The sequence below is a fragment of the Nicotiana sylvestris genome, chromosome 7, assembly GCF_000393655.2.
Source record: "Nicotiana sylvestris chromosome 7, ASM39365v2, whole genome shotgun sequence".
Lineage (NCBI taxonomy): Eukaryota > Viridiplantae > Streptophyta > Magnoliopsida > Solanales > Solanaceae > Nicotiana > Nicotiana sylvestris.
In genome coordinates, this window is record NC_091063.1 from 22133910 (window position 1) to 22157245 (window position 23336).

At 36.2% G+C, this 23336-nt stretch overlaps 3 protein-coding genes across 3 annotated transcripts; 1 reads left to right on the forward strand and 2 right to left on the reverse strand.

Annotated features, from left to right (window-relative positions):
* Positions 1-326: 326 nt before the first annotated feature.
* Positions 327-1595, reverse strand: LOC138872831 (B3 domain-containing protein At4g34400-like). The gene is made up of 4 exons (XM_070151251.1): positions 1443-1595; positions 1196-1343; positions 955-1091; positions 327-767 (listed from the first exon to the last, which is right to left on the reverse strand). The coding sequence occupies exons 1-4, from the start codon at positions 1593-1595 to the stop codon at positions 327-329; spliced, it is 879 nt and encodes a 292-aa protein (XP_070007352.1).
* A 10809-nt stretch (positions 1596-12404) lies between these two features.
* On the forward strand, positions 12405-15463 carry LOC104249872 (GDSL esterase/lipase At4g26790-like). Its single transcript, XM_009806383.2, has 3 exons — positions 12405-12981; positions 14032-14521; positions 15096-15463. Exons 1-3 carry the CDS (start codon positions 12610-12612, stop codon positions 15290-15292), a joined length of 1059 nt encoding a protein of 352 aa, XP_009804685.1. The 5' UTR covers positions 12405-12609; the 3' UTR covers positions 15293-15463.
* Positions 15464-16152: 689 nt separating this feature from the next.
* LOC104249871 (protein disulfide isomerase-like 2-3) lies at positions 16153-23026 on the reverse strand. The gene is made up of 9 exons (XM_009806382.2): positions 22848-23026; positions 21810-21968; positions 19732-19845; positions 19031-19188; positions 18196-18295; positions 17144-17320; positions 16901-17046; positions 16616-16762; positions 16153-16534 (listed from the first exon to the last, which is right to left on the reverse strand). Exons 1-9 carry the CDS (start codon positions 22968-22970, stop codon positions 16360-16362), a joined length of 1299 nt encoding a protein of 432 aa, XP_009804684.1. The 5' UTR covers positions 22971-23026; the 3' UTR covers positions 16153-16359.
* Between the last annotated feature and the right edge of the window lie 310 nt (positions 23027-23336).

Below are 23336 nucleotides of genomic sequence, written 5' to 3' on the forward strand. Positions count from 1 at the left end.
TCAAATACCACCTTGTGTTGAGGCCTCATCTCACTTTTCTGCACAGCTCTGGCTTTATTCACATTCTCTGAATCACAAAATCTTTTGGTGATTTCAAGGGCAGTGGGGAGGGAGTCCAGGCATGGCCACATTTGTCTAGTATAGTCATCAAACCCTTCAGAGGGTATGTCCAGAATCTCTCCCAGTTTCACAACATCAAACTGCACTTGAACTCCCTTCACCTGGCTACTGACAACTCCATCCTTAACAACAGCATTTGCCATAAATTCAATCAACTCGTTTCTAAATAGCCTACCTTCCATCTAAAGGACCATGTCCTTCCATACCTAAGCATCCAAAGAGTCTACTAATCTCATCATCCCTGATTCTACTAGGTCCTTCAATAATCTACCTTTTAAGATTTTTCTTCTGCCAAAAATGGCAAGCTTATCATGTTCCTTCTCAGATTCATCTTCTTCTTCTTCTTCTTCTTCTTCTTCTTCTTCTTCTTCTTCTTCTTCTTCTTCTTCTCCACTCCAATCATCATCATCAGAAACTTTGATTTGTTTAGCTTTCACTGCAGATCTTGTCCTCTTGGCTAGTGTGGGTTCAGCAACTACAGGCACAGAGGAGGACTTCTTGGAGGAAGTCTTGGGTTTCTTAGGCTTGGGTGTAGGAACCTCCACTGTTGTACCCCTTTCTTGATAGACCAGTTCCATCTCTTCTTCCTCAACAGCCTCTGAGGATTTTGCAACCTTTCCCTTTCCCTTATCCTTTTTCCTTTTTTGCTTTCTTATAAAGCCTTTTGTAGATCAAATTCACTCTGTTTTACCCTGCTTCTTGTGGCTCTACCCCTAGGAACTGAAGAGGCAGTAGGTGTTGGGGATGAGGATTTTCTTTTCTTGGATGCCTTAGGAACATTTGGGGCTTTTGGTGTAGTAGCTTTGCGTTTTTTGGGTTATAACTTGCCCCAACCTTTTTCATTAGGTCAGCCAAGGTTTCTTTAGTAGATAAAACAGGTTCATCTCTTTGTTTGCTTAGATGAACCAACCCCTCAGCTGTTTCCCCAAAACCACTTCCCCCTGACTTCATGCCACTCTCATCTAACCTATCTTGTGCAACCCCACATATAGCAAGAACTACTCCCTTCCCTTTTCTCCTCTTTTTAACACATGTACCCTCTCTCTCTCTTTTTCTTTTTCAGACTTCTTTTTACCTCCACTCCTACTCATCTCAGGCAACTCAACATCCCTAATGGGTCCAACCAGAACAAACCTAGTTTCTAAGTTTTCAACCATAGAAGAACTTACCTCAAAAGGAGATTCTTGAGTCTTTTCAGAGTCAGAAGACCCATGTCCATCTCCCTCAGTCGCGGATTAAAACGATTCAGACTCAAAGCTAGAATCAAACTTTGGTGCTGGGCTTTCTTTCACTTGGCTAGCTTTCAACCTTTCATTTAAAACCTTCCTCAGAGCCCCATATGCTACAGTTTTTCGAGCAAGCATTTTCTGCCTTCGAAACCTAGGTTTTGGAGATACACTAGGTGGAGTAGATGAGGATGAATTTGAGGGAGATGGTGGTGGAGGAGTGTCAGGATGATCTTGTGGGTTAGACATGATTCTTCATTTTTTGAGAGAATTTGGGAATTTTGGAGAAGAGGGCAACTAGAATTGAAGAGGAATTTTTGACGGTTTTAGAATTGTGAAGAAGACTGGAGATGCGGTGTGTATTTAAAGCGAATTAGACATTAAATAAGTAACGACAACTTTTTCAGGGGTCAAATATAAGTCTAATCAAACTGAAATTCTAGAATTTTAATGATAGATTTGGCTTCCCTAGATATTAGGCAAAAATCACAGTTTAGAGTTCTAGATGGACGGAACTGGTTCAATGCTCAACAGATAGAATTTTCTAGGAATTTGACAAGTATAGGATTTTTGCTCATGATTGAATTATTAATATTTCTAATTGTGCAGAGTATAGAAAATATACTTGAGCTTTCATATGAACCCATACTGATGAACCAGGTTCTTCATATAGAACTCCCTTGAACATGCTTCAAATGCCATAATAGAGAAAATGTTGTAAGAGATCAGTGAGTCATATATACACATGTCACAGGTACAATTGCTTATAACTTGAATACTCAAAGTACCTAATACAATTGCTTCTATGAAAGCTGAAAGGTACAACTTTAAACCACCTACTACAATTGAACTAGAATAAGAAAAAACACAATGGAACTGGTTCTTCTATCTCGTTCAAGTAGCTTCTGGAGTGCACACTCAAATCTCACATAAATTGCTTGCAAAATCGCCTTGCTCTTTTGCTTTCAATTTAGTTTAACTTCTGCGTTTGTGCAATACCTGTAAAAGAGAACAATCATTGTCATTTAATAGGTTAGAAATCAGAGTTTGATTGGGACTCAACTTCTGATCTTCTATCGTAGTTGAGTCCTTGAAGATATCAAACTCTAACACTCTCTTTATCCGGATTGTGTTCTCTTCATATAAGAAGACTTTCTCCCCTTATCCAATATGCAACTTTTTTTATCAGATCAGGAGATATTGCTGCTTGATCAGTATGACTTATCTCCTTCACATGCATCTCAAATGTGTAGGTTTATCATGACAATGCTTCACAAGATGGACCTGGTCCATGACTGAGTTTATTTGTCATTCTTCAAAACTTCACCTATTCTTGGGCCAACACATCCCTTGATTTCAATCTTCTATCAAGTCGACTGCATCAGAATAGGATAAAATCTTCATCTGTGGGGCTACTGTAGTGTATAGACAACCAACCAATCCATCAACAAACTTATGAACTCAAGCTTCTTCGGTAGGCACTAAGTAAGAAGCATATTTAGCCAGCTTACAAAACTTGGTGTTATATGTTGACACATCCATATCTAGAGTCTGAACCAATCTCTCAAAGTCTCTGGCATATTTTTGCACCAGGCTGTCTGGAAGAAAATGATTCATGAACAACTTAGAGAATTCATCCTATGTCAGTGGTGCTGCTCGTGCTGGCCTTCCTAGCAATATATTTTCATACCATGTGTTGGTCATATCCTCTAGTTTGTATGTTGCGAGCTCCACGACTCTCTCACTAGAACATCCTAGAGCATGTAATGCCTTGAGTGTCCCATCCAAGAAACTTTAGGGATCTGCTGAATTATCAGAACTTGTGAATTTTGGTGATTTCATTTTCAGGAACTCTTGTATGGATACTTCCTTATTCCCGAAAGTCTAAGTCTGTGCTGGTGCTTGTGTTTGTAAAGTAGCCTGAGGAGCTGAACTTCCACCCTGAGTGGGAACCAATGCATCTAACACATTCAATAACCTTGCCATTGCGTCCGCAGGTAAGGCAACAATAGGTACAACAGTTGGCACTGGTGGTGGAGCGTCCTGAACTCCTTGCCCTTGCCTTTGATCTGGCATAGCAGCTTCAGGTTGACCTATGTTCCCAACTTCAGGTTGAGGAGCAGTCCGTCTTCTAGTTTGATGAACCCCAACTTGACCACCACCCCAAGTAGTACCACGTCCAGCACCACATACAGCAGATGAGGGTGTGCGTGTTCTAGCCATCTACGAAAGAAATACTCCAAAGTCAATCACAAGTTATCTCAACGTACGATCAAAGAATGAAAAAAAGGAAAACATTCCTAGATGTTCAATAGCCTCAAGATAATAAGTATGGGCGCCTACATACCCATAAACAAGACTCTACTAAATATTGCCTCATGAATCAGGACTTAAATCCTAAGCTCTAATACCAACTTTGTCACGACCCAATTTAGGATCGTGACTAGCGCTTAGGAGCAAGTGCTCCCAAGTAAGCCTCATCAGTATTTTACAGAAAAATGGATAGAGTTTCCCCTATTTTTGGGCTATCCAAAAAATTTCATGTCTCAAAATCAACAACCAACCATCCTAATATCAAACCAAATAATCGAAAACTTATCAATTAACCAAAACAAGTCTTCACCATTACTAATCAATCCACTAACAACCAGAAATACTAATTTATCTCCAATTTTGATAATAAAGAACGATACTCAGCATAAGACTATAATAATAAAAGAATACTCATGACACTAAAATAATGACTATAGAACGACTCTAAGAGTTCAAGTAAAAGACCATAATAATAAACAAAATCTCCGCCCACGTGAACAAGCGAGAGGTTCACCAAGAACTATCAACTTTGTGCTCTAATTAACGAAATCCTCACATGCGTCAACTGTTGTCTCTGTAAAAAAAAATTAGCGAGGAATGAGTTTCTAGCTTAGTGAGTAATAACACTTAACCACAACCATTTTTATTGGGGACAAGTCAAAAAAAATTATGCTAGTATATTAAACAGAAAGTATCATAAAGATTCCCTTTAAGAAACAATAAATAATTTTCAGTCCCGTCATGTTTTCATGTAATATAATTCAATCAATAATTCAGTAATAAGCTCGAAACCACTGTATAATATCAATATTTTCACATTTGGGAGGTTTTCTATGAAGGATCATCTAATCGGTATAACTGTGGACTTCTTCGCAAGAAGTCAAATAACGGTAGTCCCTACTCGAGGGAACACAGTAATTGTATGCTAGTTCTACCTTCCCACTAGCAAGGGCTGAAACGGTATTCGATAATTATAAGGTGCACCAGGTCTAACGAACCTACCGTTAGCTACGAGATCTTTCAAAGTCTACTCCCATTTATATTTGTCTCTGTAATCCGTATATACTCATTGGAAAATATTTTAGAACAATATAAGGCATTTCAGTTCTTATCAAATCATGTAATTTCATTTCGATAACAATAAATTCAAGTAATGGTAAAACATATCTAGTGACAACAAGAATATTTAAAATAATGGTAATCATGTCAAATAACTATTTCAGTATCATATCGAGTAAAAGACTTGTCCCACATGCAACTCAAAATAATCGGTAACATATTCATATTAAAAATTATTATAAATTATGCAAGTTATGAAAATACAAATTGCGGTAAGATTACTACTCACAGTACTCATGCTAAAATACCAAATGCTTCATCTCGAGCAATTCGTACAAATTCCTCCAATTAATCAATAATTACATAATATCGATCTCAAGTTAATTGCCTTATTTAGGCTAAATCCATCACTAATTTAGAATACCCAATCCTTCGAGTTTTATATTTTATCATCAGTTCATCGAATTATATTTACCCATGATATGAGTAATTTAAATTAGTCCAAAATCTTTTAAATAAAAAGGAACTTATATGATTTATTCCTTGTACTGTTCAATTTCCTTAATCGTGTGCATAAATTGAAACTAAAATAATATTACTGTCCATAATATTCCTTCTTAATTGGTACTTATCTTTTGTGCTCAATACTAGACTTACCACGTTCAAACCCAAATTCGATATTGTCATTGCAATATAGTTAAATACAAAAACTCAATCCTTACACCCTAACTTAATTTTTACTTGTTTTAAAATGAAATTCTGCATTTTGAGGCCTTAAAAACCTCTTTTAGCATCACCTCGATTTGCGTGTGTAGTCTGGGCGCATAACCGGAAAGCCTAAATGTAAAAATCTGTGAAAAACGATAAATTTTGACTATAAAATGAATTAATTTGACTTCGGTCAACGTTTTGGGTAAACGGACTCGGACCCGTAATTTGACGGTCCTGAAGGGTCCGTAGGAAAATATGGGACTTGGGCGTGTGCCCAAAATTGAATTTCGATGTCCCAAGCCCGAGAAATGAATTTTTAAAGAAAATTGTTTCCTGAAATTGTTTAAAGGAATTTGAAATGAAATCTGATTAGAACATGTTGGTATCGGGCCCGTATTTTGGTTCTGGCACCCGGTACGGGTCTTATATATGATTTAAGATGATTCTATGAAGCTTGGTAAGAAATGGAATCCGTTTGACGTGATTCGGACCTTAAATGCAAAATTTGATATTTAAGAAGTTTTGATAAATTTCATTGATATTGAGGTTTAATTCGATGTTTCCGATGTTATTTTGGGGATATGAGTACACGAATAAGTCCGTGGGATGTTTTTGAGGTTGTGTGTATATTTGGTTTGGAGTCCCGAAGGCTCGTGTGAGTTTTGGATAGGCCACGGAGTGCATTTGGAACTTAGAAAAATTGCAGAATTTTAGCTGGTGTGCCGAGGCCTGCAGGCTTTGCATTTGCGAAGCCTGGCTCGCAAATGCGAGCTCGCAAATGCAAAGGCTGGATCGCAAATGCGAAACCAGCCTAGGCCTTCCTTGGCTCGCAAATGCGAAGATTTGCCAATGGGCCAGGATCGCAAATGTGACCTATGTATCGCAAATGCGACACTACTTTCGCAAATACGAAAGTTCAGCATTTCTGAAGGGTTCGCAAATGCGAACCCTGTTTCACAATTCCTAAGCCAGCAGAGGTCGTTGCGAACCCTTGTTCGCAATTCCCACATCTGAGACCTGCAACTTTTATACTTAGACGATTTTAAACCCATTTTTCACATCTTTTCAAAACACAAACTCCTTTGGGCGATTTTCCAAGAACAACTCTTCTTCCAAATCGATTGTAAGTTAATTTTAACTCATTTCCTTCAATCATTAACATCCTTTAACATGATTTCATTAACATGATTTGCTACATGTTAGTAGTTGGATTTTGATTCCTTTATAGTTCTCTTGATATTCTGTTTTACCTGTTTTTTCCCGAATCATGTTTTCCCCTCCCATCTTTACTTGTTTATTCCTGCTTTACTTTCCGCTATATATTATATAACTGCACAGGTTTATTTGATGGTCTGGTCCTAGCCTCGTCACTACTTCACCGAGGTTAGGCTAGACACTTACCAGCACATGGGGTCGGTTGTGCTGATACTACACTCTGCACTATATGCAGATCTCGGAGCAGCTTTTGGACCGTAGTGTGGAGGCTACCTTCAGTCCACGCGGAGATCCAAGATAGATCTGCAGGCGTCCGCAGGCCTTGGCGTCTCCTAAATTCCTATTTCCTGTTTCATTTTTCTTTTATTCAGAAACAGTGTATTGTCATTTTCTTCAGACTTTGTATGTAGTAAATCTTAGACCGTCTGTGACACTGTGACACCAGGTTTTGGGTGGTTAAGGCTTAAGTAGTTGTAATAGATACAATTTTCATATATTTTATTGTTTTCTTCTGCTTAAATTTGAATTTCAGCTGTTATCACGTTACCGCTTTATAATTGTTATAAAGAAATAATCGGTTAATGAAGTAATTAGATCAAAGGCTTGGCTTGCCTAGCTCACATTAGTAGGCGCCATCACGACTCCTGAGGGTGGACAATCCGGGTCGTGACATTAATTTACACCTAACAAAGATCATATATAATGAGACTATGTTAAGTACAAATACATCAATACCCGTCTTTTTTCCAAGTGAATTTATCCTGCAGTAATATCGACCAACTTTCAATTGCATAATTTGCCCAGAATAACTCTTATTGGTATTAAATTTCTTATACCTTGTGCAACCCTTCAAATATATGAACAGAGACAAAAAAAATTACCAGAAGAGAAGAACCCAGATGCGAAGTTCGAGTATTACATGTAAGAACCACTGCGTATTTAAAATCCTTTTCTTCTTCTTCTTCTTCTTCTTCTTCTTCTTCTTCTTCTTCTTCTTCTTCTTCTCTGTTTGAATTTTTTTCTTTGCGTTTTCTGAAGCTTCTGCTTCGACCCTTTGTTGCCTTTCTTTCTTTTGTTGTTTTGCCGTCATTTACAATGGGCTTTTGCCCATTTAATTAGCTAGGTTTTTTTATAGTTTAAGTAACATTAAATGAATACTCCAACTTGAATGTGAAGTATTACAATATATATTTCAAAGATAGAAGAATTTGTGGGATGAACTAGATATTCTAGCACCACTACCTTCATGTGATTGTGAGGAATTAAGGCCATATGTTGACCATGTGGTGAGACAGAGGTTACTGCAGTTCCTTATAGGGCTGAATGAGAGTTATGGCCAGATAATAAGTAACATTTTGCAGAGAAGGCTAGTACTCACTGTAAATCAAGCATACTCAGTTTCAGTACAAGAGGAAAGTCAAAGAGCATTAAAAGTTGTTGAAACAAACAAAGATCCTCTAACTATGTTAGCAGGTAGGGGACAAATGTTCAAAGGAAAGAAACCAAGACTAATCTGTGAGAATTGTGGCTATAAAGGCCATCTAAAGGAGAATTATTACAAAATAATAGGGTATTCAGCTAATTTTAAGAGCATAAAGAAAGGGCAACCAGGTGCATACAAACTTTATGCTAACACTGTGAATGTAGAGGGAGGATTAGATGTCAAAGCCTAGGTTCCAAGGAATTTTATGACAAAAGAGCATTACAAACACCTAGTCAATTTGCTGACCAAGTCTTCTATGGGAGAAGGATCTGCTGCTGCAACAAGCTCATCAAACATGCTAGGTATTGAGTCATTGCTATCTAGTGTATCCAAAGGGAAAGTGTATGACTGGATAAAGATTCAAGGGCATCACACCACATAACCTTCTGCAAGGAAGTATTAGAGAGTCTTAAAGAAATTGAAGGAGAAAATAATTATGGAGTAGAAATGCCTACAGGAGATAAATCAAAGAATACACACTCAAGAGATGCATTCATTTTGGGAAAACAAAAGATAACAAATGTGTTATATGTGACGGATTTTAAATTTAACCTGCTTTGGATGTCCAAACTAACTAAAGACTTGTGCTGCTCAACTACCTTCGACCCTGATTTCTGTGTGTTTCAGGAGATCTACAATGGCAAGGTACTGGAAATTACTAGGGAAGACAGTAGGATCTACAGACTAAGAACGGAAGAATTAGTAGCAACAAGGACTTTCAAAAGGGAGAAAGTGGATATTGCATTATGGCATCGACGATTAGGACATGCATCTCGGAATACTTTACAAAAGTTGGATGAACTAAAGAATAAGGTGGATGTAAACTTACATAAAACCTGTGAAATTTGTCCTCTAGCCAAGCATAGCACACTTAAATTTCCAAATAGTAGTAGTAAATCTAGTAGTATCTTTCAACTTGTGCATGTTGATGTATGAGAGCCATATAAAGTTCCAACCTATGACATGAAGCAATATTTTGTGACAATAGTTGATGACGTTAGTCGATATACATGGATTTGCGGATTGCATTCAAAGAATGAAGTAATTGTAGTATTAAAAGACTTCTTTTCCTTGATTAAGAATCAGTTTGACACTATGATCAAAACAATAAGATTAGACAATGGCATAGATTTCTTGAATGATCAGTGCAATGATATGTTTGCATCCCTTGGTATTGTACATCAAAGCAGTTGTCCATACGCTCTACAACAGAATGGAGTTGTGGAGAGGAATCACATATATATTTTAGAGATGGCAAGGTCCTTAAGGCTTCAAAGGGATATGCTAGTGAAGTTTTGGGAAGACTGTGTGAAGACTGCTGTATATTTGATCAATAAACTGCCTTAAGAGGTATTAGAAGGCAAATCCCCCTTTGAGATGCTACATAGAAAACAACCAAAATTTGAACATTTAAGGGTGTTTGGTTATCTGTTTTATGCAAGCACATTACCTAATTGTGACAAATTTGCACCAAGAGCAAGAAGGACAGTCTTCATATGGTACTCAGAAACTCAAAAAAGATATAAGCTATTTGACTTAGATACTAGCACCTTTCTTATTAACGGAGATGTCAGTTTTAGAGAGGGCATATTTCCTTTTAAGACAGATAACATGGAGCAAGATGATCTATTTTTTCTCAGCACAACAGATACTACCAACTCTAGCCTTCAGCATGGTGATACAACAGGAGCAGCTGGAATGACAGAGGGAAATAACATGGTTCTATCACCTGGTTGTGAGAGTGATTATAATAATGATCAAGCTGGACCGCCCTAGGAACAAAAAGTTATTCCTGAAATAGGGAATTCAACTCTTGAATCAGAGGAGCAAACAAAGCAGGAGATAAGTGATAAAGTGCATCACCGGGGGATAATTGATCAAGTGCATCAGGCACTGCCAGAACCTGTTACAGAACCATGTGTAACTCAAGTTGCACCTCCAGTTGAGATTAGAAAATCAACTAGAGGAGTAAAGTGTGTTGTATGGCTAAAGGATTATGTTACTACTTGGAAATCATCAGGACATAGTCCTTACTCCCATCTCACAGTGTGTCCTATGATCATCTCTCAATCCATTACCAAACCTATTTGGCAGCATTCTCAATAAAAGTAGAACCAACTTCTTTTTGAAAGGCATCACACGATGTTAGGTGGGTAGAATCTATGTAGAATGAAATCAAAGCCTTAGAATATAATAACACTTGGGAACTTGTAGACTTACCCTATGGTAAGAAAGTCATTGGCTCTATGTGTGTGTACAAAATTAAATACAAGACAAATGGAGAGATAGAGAGATTTAAAATTAGACTTGTGGCTAAGAGCTACATACAACAAGAAGGTCTAGATTATCATGAGACCTTCTCACTTGTAGCAAAAATGGTAACAGTCAGAACTACAATCAGTCTAGCAGCATCAAAGAATTGGAACCTATTTCAAATGGATGTTAATAATGCATTTATGCAAGGAGACCTATATGAAGAAGTTTATATGTATATGCCCCAAGGTTTTCATAGACAGGGGGAGTCAAAAGTTTGTAAATTGTCAAAGTCACTCTATGGCCTTAAACAAGCATCTAGGTAATGGAATATTAAACTAACTGATGCTTTAACAAAGGCAGACTATTTTCAAAGTGCCTATGATCACTCACTCTTTACAAAGAAGAATTGTGCAGATATGGTGATTATTTTGGTATATGTTGATGACTTACTGATCATAGGAAGTTGTCAAACTATGATACAAGCAACAAAGAAAATATTGCATTTGTGTTTCAAAGTTAAAGATTTAGGGAAGTTGAAGTACTTCTTAGGTATAGAGATCTTGAGATCACAAAAGGATATCCTTCTCAATCAAAGAAAATATGCACTCAGTCTAGTTTCTGAAGTTGGACTAAGTTGGGAAAAACATGCAAGTTCTCCCCTTGAACAAAATTAGAAGTTGAAAATAGTAGACTATGATAAGCATGTTGGGATGACAGGAGATGAAGAATTGCGTTATATAGGTGGATACCAGAAGCTTATAGGAAATTAAAGCTGATATATCTGACCGTAACTAGGCCTAACATATGCTTTGTTGTTCAGATGCTAAGCCAATTTATGCAGCATCCAAAATAATCTCATCTAAGGCATCATTGAGAGTAATAAGATATATAAAAGGTGTCCAGGGAGAGGTGTGTTGTTGAGAAAAAAAAACCTTGAAACAAATCACAACCTTCTATGATTCAGACTGGGCAGCATGCCCAAACACAAGAAGGTCTGTTACAGGATACATAGTGAAGTCGGGAGATTCCTTGATCTCTCGAAAATCTAAAAAACAGCAGACTGTGAGCAGGAGTTCTGTAGAAGCTGAATATAAGAGCATGCCAGTTGTGATGTCTAAAATAGTTTGGCTTACAAGGTTGATGAAAGAAATAGGGATTGGAGTCCAAACACCTGTAAAACTGTTTTGCGATAGTAAAACAGCTCTACAAATTGCTGCTAATCCAATCTATCATGAAAAAACTAAACACATAGAAATAGATTGTCACTTTGTGAGGGAAAGAATCAAAAGTGGATAGATCTCACTACAATACATCTCCACAAAAGAACAAGTTGCAGACATGATGACCAAAACCCTAGGTACTACACAACACCAGATTCTAGTGTCCATGTTGGGAGGGATAGATGTTTTCCACTCTCCAGCTTGAAGGGAAGTTTTATAATTAGAAGCTTCATTAAGGAAGCAGGGACTTATGTGCAATTAGTTAAACTTTGTGGATGAAATGTATTACATTAGAAGAAGAGAAGTTAGGTTGTTAAAAGGGTCTTAGTGTTGTAACAGTGTTAACTAACAAGATGAAATAGACAGACGTTTCTTCCTCTCCCTTCTCTCTCTACAGATCATATCAAGTTCACGGTTAATTGATAATTCATGTGCTTACATTGTGTAATTTGACAATAAATAATTAATTTTGAACCTATTAAATTAAATAAAATATGGTAAAATTCAGAAACTGAATCCATAAAATTCAAATCTTGAATCTGTATTAGAGAATGTGATGTCAAACTCAAAGTAGTACTCCTAAGCATATATATTCGAAGTTTCAACAACAATATGTATGGTTGTTGGAGGACCACAAGACTAATAGGATCATTTCTAGTGCACTTCTTAAGTGGAAAAGGCTAAATTAAACTTTTCTAGGTCAGAGCCAGAACAAGTAGTTGAATTCATGAATTAATTAATGCACCTATTTTTTTTGGATTTGGTAGTTTTACAAAATCCACTTTCCGTCATTGCAATGTCAACACGAAATGACCCTCGTGTAGTTCTGTGTCTTTGTCCCTGTACTCCCTAAAAATGCACACTTATTTATTACTCCTCATTATAACCCCCAACAAAATTAGTTCATTCATGACTTTGGTCTCTTCTTTTTTCACTGCTAGCCTTTAATTTTTGCACTATATAACCACTCAACTACATAGCACGAAAATAACCAAGATAAATTAAAATGGCACATAATAGAATATCATGGCTCCTAATTATAACTCAAATTTTCTTGTTATTACTAGCCAAAACAAATGCCAAAATTCCTGCAATTATTGTTTTCGGCGATTCATCGGTTGATTCGGGTAATAACAACTATATTCAGACAATTGCGAGGAGTGATTTTATGCCATATGGTAGAGATTTTGCAGGTGGTCGGCCGACAGGTCGATTTTCTAATGGAAGAATTACAACTGATTTTATTTCGGAGGCTGCTGGTTTAAAACCAACAGTTCCAGCATATTTGGATCCAGCTTATAATATTTCTGATTTTGCTGTTGGAGTTAGTTTTGCCTCTGCTGGAACTGGATATGATAATGCCACTGCTAATGTTCTTGTAAGCTTCTTTAATTTGTAATATTCTTAACATGTTTTTGACTTTAGAGATTGTACTTGTAGAACAGTTTAATAATGTAAATAGTAGTACTGCTACTTTGGTTAAGAGTTTAGAGTTTAGGGTTTAGGCTTTACTAGTATACTGCTACGTTGGTTAAGCAGTGTAATCTCATATGCAAATCCAAAATTTAACTTTATAGATTTCTACATCGATTTCAAGTGTAGTATAGGAGTAGATAGTTAGTGGACTTCTGAATAGAAATATACGGACCGTACAAAAGTTACTGAGTTCTGAAAACCTATGAAATATGCACTAGATCGCCACTGGCCAGTGTTATAGATTTGGATGTGCGATCAAAGTTTATAGTAAAAGCCTCTAAGAAAAGAAAAATAAGCTACATATAATGTGTATACTTGCAACCTTTGAAAAAAGAATTGTTTGGTCTTGGGCTTAAAGGAATAGCATGACAGTAGGTTAAGAGTGTATTTGGGTTGACTAGCTAATAATATGTTAACATTTTGGAAGTTGATAGCAGTTTGATTGAATACAAAGTTTAAGAAATAAAAAAATACTTTGACAAAAAAAAATATGCAAGGTATTAAAATTAATCTTACTATTAAGAGTTAATTAAAGGTGATACAAGTTTCACATGTTCCAAATTTCATCGGATGTCCCAAAAGTACATAAAAGTTTCACATGTCACTTCTTATTGTTCTCCCCTAATAAAACATCGATTTTCCTATCAAGCGAGGCCCCAAAAAAGTTATTTTTGTTAGGGTCAAATACGAATACTAAGATAAATTGTTTACAATACAAAGTGGTGTCATATTTTCTGCTGAGAATTATTTTTATTTTTTTTGAGCCGAGGGTCTATCAGAAATAGTTTTTACCTCCATAAGTTGAGACTTAGTTGTTTGTTGTTGTTTATTTTCTAAATATATTAAAAAGAAAAGAGTGTTACATAAAATAGGATAAACATAGTACGATCATAATCTTACTATGTACTCTTGTCGTTTTATTAAATAGCTTGTACATGATCCAAAATTGCAGGGCGTGATACCCTTATGGAAAGAATTGGAGTACTACAAAGAATATCAAAAGAAACTAAGGACTTATCTTGGTGATGAAAAGGCAAATGAAGTAATAAGTGAGGCATTATATGCCTTAAGTCTTGGAACAAATGACTTTCTTGAAAACTACTACACAATGCCTCAAAGGAGATCTCAATACACTGTGGATCAATACCAAACTTTCCTAATTGGAATAGCCAAGAATTTTGTAACCAATTTGTACAATCTTGGAGCAAGAAAAATATCACTAGGTGGACTTCCTCCAATGGGGTGTATGCCACTAGAAAGAACATCAAACATGGCAAATGGGAATGAATGTTTGGAGAGTTACAATGTTGTGGCTATGAATTTTAATGATAAGTTGAGTGGATTGGTTATTGAGCTAAACAAAGAGCTTTCTGGGATTCAAGTTGTTCTCTCTAATCCTTACAACATTATGCTACAAATGATTAAAAAGCCTTCCATATATGGTACGTCTCTCTCTCTCCCCCCCCCCCCCGCCCCCAGTTAATTAAGAAAATATTTTTTTGATATTTACAGTCAAACTCCTCTATATTGGTCATAACCTCACTTCACTATAACAATCAAATTTTCTTTGGAACCAATATTTCATGTTATGCTACAATAATTTTTTCTCTATATCATCATTTCACTATAACAACCAAAAATATCCAAAACAAACGAGATTGTTATAGAGAGATTTAACTGTATTTAAAACTGAAGTACCATAATAAGTTTTAAATATGATCCCGTAAAAGAACTCCTCTATATTGATTTCAACTATTTTCTACTAGTACTATAACGTCTTAAATATAATGTAGTACTTATTAGAGGTTAAGTTATACACTTATTATAGTTTAAAATTCTTTACACTATCAGACATGTAACTAAAATATTGGTTTAGGTTATTACTCTACTTTCTATGTTACTACCATATATAATACTTGCATGTTATTATAGGTGATCAGCTTAATATGATCGGTTTACACTGTCGGTGTTGGGAACACAAACTCATAGTATTATGATAATCTTGTTATTTGACAGGGTTTGAGGTAGCTTCACTCGCTTGCTGCGCAACAGGACTATTTGAGATGGGTTACGCATGTGATCGATATAATCTTTTCACATGTAAAGATGCAAATAAATATATATTTTGGGATGCATTTCATCCAACGGAAAAAACAGATCGTATCATCGCCGATCATGTGGTTAAAACAGCTCTGTCCAAGATTTTGGAATAATTATAAGTTGGAGATTATCTATTTGCATGCTTTGGTTATTCCATAAAGCCATATATAATTAGTACGAATTGAGTGGATTTCTAGTTACATTACGGGTATTGTTGCGTGATGTTCTTTAATCCGATCCCTTGTACGATAAGTATATATAAAATGGGTGCTTTTAATTGCTAATTACATTTTCTTGGGATTGTTCTCGTTCTATATTATTTTATTGTTCAAACAATTGGTTCATCAAAAAGATAAAAGGAGCGCATAAACTTTTTTATGTATTTCAATATCGATCGAATTGAATACGGTTTATTCTATTTTGGAACTATTTGTCAATGTGCAAATTCAAATAACATGCAACTCTACAAATGCATTTCAGAGAACACAGGTGCAACAAATAGGTGAGTAATGTAAATATTTTTTTTTTTTTACAAAGTTAATAGAGAAAGAAAAAAGACACAATTAGTTACCACTGAACAGAATGTAGCTGATTTGATTTTTTTTTGGGGGGGGGGGGGGGGGGGTTCCAATTTGATTTGAATTTTGAACTCATGACAATGCGATCTAATTCATGATTTCTTAGTTATTGTACTATCTCTATAGGGACAAGCAAGTCAATACTAAATAACCATGTCAAAATCAATGGGAATAAAAAGGCTACTTTAAGACCAGTGATAATCTAAAGTTCGCACGTGAAAAAACACTCAGCAAGTCAAGACTCATAATATATGCCCATTTTTTCCAGCAATGCTTAGTTTATGACATTTGTCTAATTTAATGGACTCGATACAACTATAGTCTGCAATAAATATTAGATGTTCTAAACCTGTTACAGCACTGACTTGCGTAATATAGAAGAAAACAAGCAAACAACAACAGGAAAAGTGACTTCTGATATATCCCCAACAGTAACAATCCATGTAAACTTCCAGGAAACAAAGGAAGGAAAAATAAAATCTTTTGAACTGGGGAGGCCAATCTGATGATGAATTCACTATAACATAGTAATACACGGCTTTTGTTACGTCAAAACTGTTTCTAACTAGCTTAACATAATACTCTATGAGAGTGAAGAAGAATTATAACTCATCCTTGTTTGGTGTGTCGTCGCCCATAAGTTCTTCAAGGGAGAACTCGTCTTCTTCGATGATTTCCCCATCTTTTCCATCCCATGCTTCAGTCTTTACAATTGAAGGTGTAGCAGCTAATGGAAGATTACCTTTTCCACCTAGTCCAGCTTCTTTCACAAAATCTCTGTATATACAGAATGAATACTGTCAAGTTCAATCCCAAACACAGTGGAGAACACAAAATGATGTGGACAAAGCTACTTACATTATCGGCTGGCGCTGGAATGCACTCTTAAGAGGTGCATATACTCCTTTTTTCACATTCAAAGCTACCATAGCTGGATATCCATAACCACCAACGCCGACGTGCTTTTCAAGGTCTGGTTGCTTACCAGCAGCCACCCAAACGTAACTGTAAAATTGACCAAAATAATTAGGTTTATCTCTATATTCGAGAATAGTTCAAGCCACTTGATTTTATTACACCTCAGATCATTTCTATTGAAGAATAGAATGCAACATGTGTAGCTAAGTACACTACTACACTTGCCTGTAGGGATTTCTCTTGAACTTCTCCGCAACAGATAACAACATTTCTAGGTATTTGTTCCTTCCTTCTGCCTTGGAATCTAATATATCCGGCAGGAATGAAACAAAGCAGATTGCAGCAGAATTACATTTCTCTTCCATGACATCCTTCATTAGGAAAGAGATCAAATTTAGTCATATTTCAATGGGTATGAAATGCAAGACAAAGGAAGAAGAGTTCAAAGGATTATTAAAGTGAGCTTACTGGGCTAGTCAACTCAATCACTTCAGGAGGTGCAACATTAGTTTCCAGCTGCTCTAATCCAAACGACTCAATGGCTGCCGCTGTTCTTGCACCTTCATATGGGACAGGGCTTTCCTTGTCAGCACCAAATACCAAAATTGTGGGGAAACCTTGGACGTTGTACCTGCTCATCAAAGACTGGTGACAGACCCTGATTAGAAGTGGCACACTCAATAAGGTATTAAAAGTTAAAAGAAACTCCAATTAGAAATTCTATTTTGACAATTTGTAATGCCAAATCAAGGGATGAGAACAACCATATCATCCTCGTTTTCCATGTAATTAGTAATTACATATGATAAACCAAGCTTACAACAACATACCCAGTATTATCCCACACCGTGGATGATAAACCAAGCTTATCTCACCATTTTGTTTGATGCTTGTTTTTCTTTTTGTGAAATGGTAGGTGTATTATAAATATCGCACCAAGGAGGTGCTATTAAAAATACTTACAAGGTACCAACAGAATGTCCCTTCCTACCATGTTGTTTAGTGCTTACAGTAGCTCTTTATTTCCCTGCTTATTCCCATTCTTTTTAACAGAGTAGGACTGAGAACTTGGAGTTAAGTGCTTGTTAATTCAAGCAAGTTCATGAGCTTTTTACTTTAAAGGAAGCTAAGCAAATATTCCTAATCAAAGCTGGAGAAAGTACGTGAACAGAAAGAAAGAAACATATGATTATAGAGTTAGAAATTATCAGAGGAATAAAGAACTGCAGGCCAGAAAATTCGAACAATCAGAGAACCATCAAGAACGAAAGTATAGATATTAAATTATTTAATTCTTTTTTTTCTTTGGATGTGGTTTTTGATTTGGGCGGGGGGGGGGGGGGGTGTTCATTATTGAGAGGTTTCACTTTAGAACTCACGGTAATAATGTGTCAAAATTTTGTTTGCGGCAACCACCTTCACATGTTCTCTATTATTCTCTTACTATTTAAAAGAAGAAAAGAAGAGCTAAATGCAATAAGATGACAGATGTCCAGTTGATCATAAGATTCCAAACTTACCTTCTCTGCATCACAGTCTACGTGGCCCAGCTTCACCTTACCCTCAAGGTTCTTAGCAGCTTTCTTCCACTCAGGAGCAAGCTTTTTGCAGTGCCCACACCTTAAGAAAGCCATTTAAATTTAAGACCTCGGTAAGTTAATAGAAACAGCACACCAAAGGAAAAAGGGTAAAGGGAAACAACACATAATCTAAAAGAAAGTAAGGGGAGAAGGGTCTTTGGGAAGAAAATAAGAAAAGTTGGATGAAGGAGGTAACGTATGACTTATCCATCACATTCACATATACCTTTAGCATACGCGTCTTCAGAAACTTAGAGTAACCTTTTCGTACAAAAATAAACTTGAGTAAAAAGGTTCGCCTTAAATGTTAAGGGTCTTATAACTTCCAACCTTATAGAGAAACTGAGATTCTCTACCATATAGTTTACCTCAGCTTCCAATGTCTGATACTTCTTCTCTCAGATTTGTGAATAGCTAATTACCTAATTATCAGAGTTTACATCAGGTGAAACAATGTCCTGCAGTTTCTTCCCCGAGAAACTGGAATCATAAGATTAAATCATGGTCCATGGAATTTAGGGGTTAATGATTATAACAACCTAGAGTCATTTACAGATCTTTACTCTGCACGGCACCACCGCACTAGTCCTTAAAGACTAATTCAACTACTCAACTGAAACATTCAGAAATACTTGCAGTGAATGGGTTATCATCATGTGAAAGAAAGAAAGAAACAGCATATATACACCAACAAAAAGGTCCTTGGACTCTTGCAAGTACAAATAATTTAGCGGCTGGCGATGAAGAAACTAAAGTCTTAACAGTTGAAACTTACCAAGGTGCGAAAAACTCAACTATCCAGAGATCTTTGCTCTTAAGCACCTTCTCATCAAAGTTTCGTGAGTTCAACTCTATTGATGCACTAGGCTCAGAATTCTGGGAAGACCCTCCTGTAGCTTTTCCATGTACTCGGTCCTTCAGCAGTGCCTTGATCTGTAAGCAAAGCAATTGACATCAAAACCTTCCCAGGTTTTGGATGAAGACTCAAGCAGGACATGGAGAAAGGATTCAAGAATATTATTCCATTGGTTGTGCAAGACATAATGATTAAAAGCTCGACAGGATGAATTTCAATCAAATAGGTTAATTACTACCAATCAAATGCGTAATGTCTATAGAAAGTCATGCTTAAAACAAAGATACATTTGTCCAATCAAATATAAGGAGAAACCATAGAATCCTTTTTCTTGACAAGTAAACAGGATACAGCTTCACACTAGATATCGCCAAAAGGAATTTATTCATCTTAACACTAGATTTGGATCTGCCAATGCATTTTTAGTAATAAGAATATGAACGGCAGAATCTTTTGATTTGTTCGAGACAAAGGGCTTTCACTGGAGCTGAAATCGTAAAAAAGGGAGGAAAAAGACATGATGCTAGGTGACTTTCAAGTTTTTTAACATAAACAAAAGTTGGAAAATAGAAAGCCCCAGTACAGACTGACTTTCAAACAATGTAAACAATGATATTTACCTGCTGCAATGCGAATTCTGCAATTGGTTTCGCCTCACGTGCCCCTTGGTAATCAACAGGAGGTTTTCCAGGTGCAAACACCTTGATGGTAGGAAATCCTCTGATTCCATATTCCTAAATCATAAAAACATGTGTCAGTTTATCACTTCCGAATTCATCTAAAAGTGTGAAACAGAAAACTTAAGTCTGATAATTGTTATTCTGATGCCGCTTGGCATCGTTAAGTTTAAGAATAGTTCATCAATTGATAAAATGCATAAACGTGCACCTAAAAAGATGTGAAAAGTGAGAGGTAGGGGCGTAGAGCCATAAAGTTTATCAGCCAGCTTCTTCCCAAATTCTATTAGATTTTAATCGTACTGCTAAGAGTTATTCTGTGTAGAGCTACTTTAGATTAGCTCACAGTTCTCCTAGTATTATTTTCTTAGAAAAAAAGTTAAGCTACATACCAAGTCCTAGAAGCTTCAGTAGCCACTGTGAAACTCAAAATGAAAACTAAGAACAAGGTCAATGATTCTTTAACTTCATGGGTTTTAACTATTTCTGCGGAATTAAACAGCTCAATAAAAATAAGCTGGGCACATATTGCACTTCTATATCTGCCTAGCTAGATATTTTGGTTATGAACCTCCACCAACAGAGGAGATTAAAAAAAAATTCAATTGAGGTAGTTTTATGGAGTACATTGAACCTACATGTGTGTGAATCTTATGTTTATCTCAAGCTTTGAAGTATTTGTCTGAAGAACAGAACCTAAGCGAGATAGCAAGAATTCTTTTTTTTTCCTTTAGCTAATAATCTCCTCCACTTTACTCTTGACATACCGTCAAGTTATATATATTCTGGGATGTTTCTTTATCATGTTAAGATTGCTTGGAATGCCTCAGTCATAATTACAAAGCTTAGAAGCCATAAACTGAACACTTTACCATAATTCGAGCGCCATCAATCGACATTATATGAATCTTGGCACGGGTATTATTTGTTACAGTGGAAGCATCTAGTATGAGGATGTGCATATCTTTAACTAACTTTTAGTGTATGAAGAATTTGCACAAAGTGGTCATATCATGTCACGCCCTTACAATACGTCAACAGAAATTGACACAAGGTAATTGAATGAAAGACATGCATCTCGCCTTTCTATTTTTTTCAGTGGAAGACAACATGCATCTCATATTAACATGTTCTTTCAGTTTTATCAATCATCAGACCTCACCGTTCTTTTCGTCACATTATCTCTCTTTTCGGGGCATTATCTCTAGGCCATAACCAATATCATTCAAGCAAGTTTCATCAATCCACAAATATTCTTAAGTGAACTCCGTGCAGATTTAATAGAAGAATGTTAACCAAAGTGAAAGGCGAGTTCTTTAAAACAATTAAAGAGTTATGAATGTTATATGGGAGTGAATGTTGGGCAGCTACAGTCAAACACATCTACAAGATGAATGTTGCTAAGGCGCGGCTACTGAGATGGATGTGCAATCATACAGGACTAAACATGATTAGAAATGACCATATTTGTGAGAAGGTTCTGGTAGCATATACAGAGGATAAAATGGGAGAAAGCCGCTTGAGATGGTATTGTCATGTTCTACGTCGACCACTAGAACCAGGGTGAGGGAAGGTGTTAAAAGGGGAGGTATTGTTTTGCATGACCTACAAGTCCTTGGGATCCAAGAAGACTCAGCAAAAGATAGGGCATAAAGGAAAAAGAAACTATTGGACAACGATACCTATTAATTGAGAATATGTTTGAGTCCTATTAGCACTTTTATTTTACATCCTATACTTTTCTAAGAGCGTTTAACCTTTCCAGAGATTTATACATCAGTAGAAAAATATAAAGAACTTCTAGTACTTTTTGTTTATTTTTATTTTTATTTTGCATATTGTCCTAAGATGAATTTAAATGGAGCAACATAGACAGTGAGGATTCCTCTAGCCGACCTCAACTCATTAGGGATGGAGGCATAGTAATTGTTGTTGTTGTTCATGTTTCAAAACACATAACACTACTAGAATTGATTTAGTAATTGAATATGCACCTTCAGATAACATTAAGTTTACCATACCTGTGCAAGGGATTGGTGAGCATCGGCATCAAGAGCTGCTACGGTGGCAACACCTTTCAATATAGTAGCTGCCTTTTCCCAATGGGGTGTCAGAGCTTTACAATGACCACACCAAGGCGCAAAGAACTCAACTAAAACAATACCATTTGAATTTAGCACCTGCAATCACCCATTAAAAGTTCAAGATCTTTTAAACGCAATTTAAAGAAGCATGTGCCAATTACAGTAAAAAGCTAAAATCACATGGGAAAGACCTACAAATCATTGGAATCAATACATACTTAGCTAGGGCATTATGGAAGAGGAAAATTCATATTTGTAATACCTACTAGCTAGGAATAGGTTTTAGACTTGGTAGAGAATTATGGTAAATGATGATGATGAGTTGAGCTAAATGAAAGGAATGAGGATTCATATAGCCGACCCCAACTTGCTTGCAACTCGGGCATTGTTGTTGTTGTTGTAATCACCCATTAAAAGTTGAAGCTCTTTTAAATGCAATTTAAAGAAGCTTTGTTGTGTCGATTACAGTAAAAGGCTGACATAAGGCAGTAAAACACCACGAAAGTAGGATATAAACACATTTCATAAAGATTCATATGTGCACTAGTTTTAACCCAATTTTTATTTTATTTTATTTTAAATGTTTCAGTTTTATTTTGAGAATGCAATGGAAGTTTAAACGGATTGCTGCTTCTTTTTAACTCTGTTTCAATTATCCAAAACTAAAAATGTTAACTTTACAGTGTCAAGGTAGTCTACAGATCATTACCACTACCATATAGGAAACAATTTCAGTAAATCAGTGCATTATAGCTACTAAGGATTAATAGAACATCAATGAGTCCAAATAACAAGAAAGAATGACATAATCAACGATCTCGCGTTTTGATACATACATAGATACCTTTTAACAAGACAATAAATTGATATAAGAAATTGGGTTATCCCCTTCAATTAAAATCAAAGTGAATCTATGTTTAAAATTGGGTCTTGAATGAAAATTGGAGAAAAATAGGGAGGTGGAATAAAAAATACCTTAGACTTAAAGTTGGAAGGAGTTAACTGAAGAACTGGTGATGAAGGTCCGTACAATGCATTGGCTGTGGCAATAAGGTGTACAACTATCAATAAAAGTGGAAAAAACGAAGCTCGATCCATTCTTTTCTTCTTTCGTCGTTTCTGTCAAAGAGAATTTAGAAGTATTAATAGTGAGGGCTAGGAGTAAAAAAGAGAGAAACACCATGTTCTAATTTCTGTTGCGTGGCAATGACTACGTGGTATTAACCAATTAGAGTTGTCCATGTCAGCTTATGATGTTATTCCGGTTTTAGAGATCCAACACAATGACTGGACTCGATTGTCGGGGGGGAAATGGACGTATGAGATGTTTCCCTCTTTTTTTTTCCTTTCAAGTAGAAAGTTCTAGATATTTTCACCAATACTTTGGGTTTTTTTTAGTTTACCATTTATAGCTTCTTTGGATGATTGTTACACATTGTATCATATTGCATTGTTATCCCAAAA

Bases quoted from the DNA above. Each gene is read 5' to 3' on its own strand.
- LOC138872831 (XM_070151251.1), bottom strand. From the start codon at position 1,595: ATGTCTAACCCACAAGATCATCCTGACACTCCTCCACCACCATCTCCC. The intron at 1,344-1,442 runs GTTTTAAATGAA...TCCGCGACTGAG, and splicing joins CATATGGGGCTCTGAGGAAG to GGAGATGGACATGGGTCTTC. The intron at 1,092-1,195 runs GTAAAAAGAAGT...GGGTTGCACAAG, and splicing joins TGAGATGAGTAGGAGTGGAG to ATAGGTTAGATGAGAGTGGC.
- LOC104249872 (XM_009806383.2), top strand. From the start codon at position 12,610: ATGGCACATAATAGAATATCATGGCTCCTAATTATAACTCAAATTTTC. The intron at 12,982-14,031 runs GTAAGCTTCTTT...CCAAAATTGCAG, and splicing joins ATGCCACTGCTAATGTTCTT to GGCGTGATACCCTTATGGAA. The intron at 14,522-15,095 runs GTACGTCTCTCT...GTTATTTGACAG, and splicing joins TAAAAAGCCTTCCATATATG to GGTTTGAGGTAGCTTCACTC.
- LOC104249871 (XM_009806382.2), bottom strand. From the start codon at position 22,970: ATGGATCGAGCTTCGTTTTTTCCACTTTTATTGATAGTTGTACACCTT. The intron at 18,296-19,030 runs GTAAGTTTCAAC...GGCTTTCTTAAG, and splicing joins GTTGAGTTTTTCGCACCTTG to GTGTGGGCACTGCAAAAAGC. The intron at 16,535-16,615 runs GTAAGTAGCTTT...CTGTATATACAG, and splicing joins TTCCAGCGCCAGCCGATAAT to AGATTTTGTGAAAGAAGCTG.